Genomic DNA, 1,563 nt, shown 5'->3' on the forward strand with positions numbered 1-1,563 from the left:
CGCCCGTCCCGACTCGGCGTAGTCGATGCCCAGCGTGGACATGGCGCGGATGATGGCCAGGATGGACTGCAGGATGTTCCCGTAGATGACAGCTTTGAACTCCATGCATTCCTCAGGTGTGTATCCATCCTGGTGGATGATCCTGGGGGGGGGGAATGTTGGTATCAGCCCCCCCCCAGCTGTACCATGAGGCCCTCCCTGCTTCCGCAGCACCGTCACGTTCTGCTCTGGGGGCACCGGGCAGCAGGGAGACCCCAACCCTACAGCCCTCTGCAAGGGGGGGGAAACATCTGGCCTGCGAGGATGCAGCCCCACTCACTTCATCTGTTTCACGATGGTGCTCTTCCCCGATTCTCCAGCCCCTGCAGAAAGAGTGGGGGACACCTCAGCCAGGAGGGACCCCCGCCCGTGGGCACTGCAGGGATTCCCATAGGGCTGGGTGCCCAGCATGGCGGTGTGGGGCTCCGATGCTGTAAGCAGCTTAGGGCAGCACAGGAAGCTGCTTAGAATTAGGGCGCTAATCGCCTTCACCCTGTGCCCCCCACCCCCCAGCTCTGCCACCGCTGCCACTTGCTGTCCCCCGGCCCTATGTTGTCACCCTGCTGTGTTGTGGGGGTGGTTCCCTCCTGTGCCCATCAGGGGGTTTTGGGGATGCTGTGGTCCTACTCCCCCCCATGATGTGCTGCAGGTGTCACCGCTCCATTCCCTGCACCCAGTTGTCCCTTTGGGCCCCAGCACCCATCTATGTGCACTGAGAGCCAGCACTGGGGGGCATCCAGCTCACCAGGAGGGGATGGGGATGGGATGGGGATGGGGTGGGACATATATGAGAATGAAGATTGGGATGGGATGGAGTGGGATGAGGATGGGGCTGGAGATGGGGATGCGGATGGGATGGGGGCTGCGTGTCCTCCTATGGGATCCCCAGGACACCCTTCTCCCCATGCACAAGGACACCTTCCCTCCCCCCGTTATTTCTCCTTGCCCATCCCTACCATCAGTGGGATCCCAGTGCCACACATGGGGCCACGGGAACGGTCCCCATACCCTCCCTGTTCCCAAGCATAAAGAATAAAGACGTGGGGACAATTTCATGTCCCCACAGGGTCCCCCCCTCCACCCTACCGAGCAGCAGCAGCTTCACCGTCTTCGCCTCCTTATCCGCATCCTCCTGCAGCTTCTTCTCCAACTCCTTGGACCTCTTGGCCATCTCCTTGTCCTCGGCGCTTGCCCCGCTCCCCATCTCCTCGTCCTCCTCTGCCAAAGCTTCGAGCTCCTCCAGGTCCCCGCGCTCTTCCAGGTCTCCTCGGGGTGGGTGCACGCACCCCTGGGGGGCGGGCAGAAAAATACTTTTAGGGGGGGGAACCCGAAAGGGCCGCACCGGAGCGCTGGGCTGGCTGCTTGCGGGCCGGCTGCCCCCCGTGCTCTCCCTTAATTCCCCATGGATAAACCCGATTTCTGGGGCCCGGAGGGATTTGGGGGGGCTTTTTTTATCGCTCTCCACGTGACCAATGGAAATCCAATTAGCCCAAGATGGCAAAGATTAGGGGCTGGGGGGGGGGG

General features: G+C 62.0%; 1 protein-coding gene across 1 annotated transcript in view; it reads right to left on the reverse strand.

The window, feature by feature from the left end:
• The window catches only part of LOC100540973 (guanine nucleotide-binding protein G(t) subunit alpha-2), a 3,318-nt gene extending 1,993 nt beyond the window's left edge, over nucleotides 1-1,325 (reverse strand). Inside the window, exons 1-3 of the mRNA XM_019611033.2 lie at nucleotides 1,126-1,325; nucleotides 320-362; nucleotides 1-142 (exon numbers count right to left, since the gene is read on the reverse strand). The exon at nucleotides 1-142 is cut by the window's left edge and continues 161 nt beyond it. Coding sequence (XP_019466578.1) covers nucleotides 1-142; nucleotides 320-362; nucleotides 1,126-1,243 — 303 coding nt within the window. The 5' untranslated portion in view covers nucleotides 1,244-1,325. The remainder of the gene's footprint in view (nucleotides 143-319; nucleotides 363-1,125) is intronic.
• Nucleotides 1,326-1,563: the final 238 nt, after the last annotated feature.

This window comes from Meleagris gallopavo, unplaced genomic scaffold (genome assembly GCF_000146605.3).
Source record: "Meleagris gallopavo isolate NT-WF06-2002-E0010 breed Aviagen turkey brand Nicholas breeding stock unplaced genomic scaffold, Turkey_5.1 ChrUn_random_7180001852986, whole genome shotgun sequence".
Lineage (NCBI taxonomy): Eukaryota > Metazoa > Chordata > Aves > Galliformes > Phasianidae > Meleagris > Meleagris gallopavo.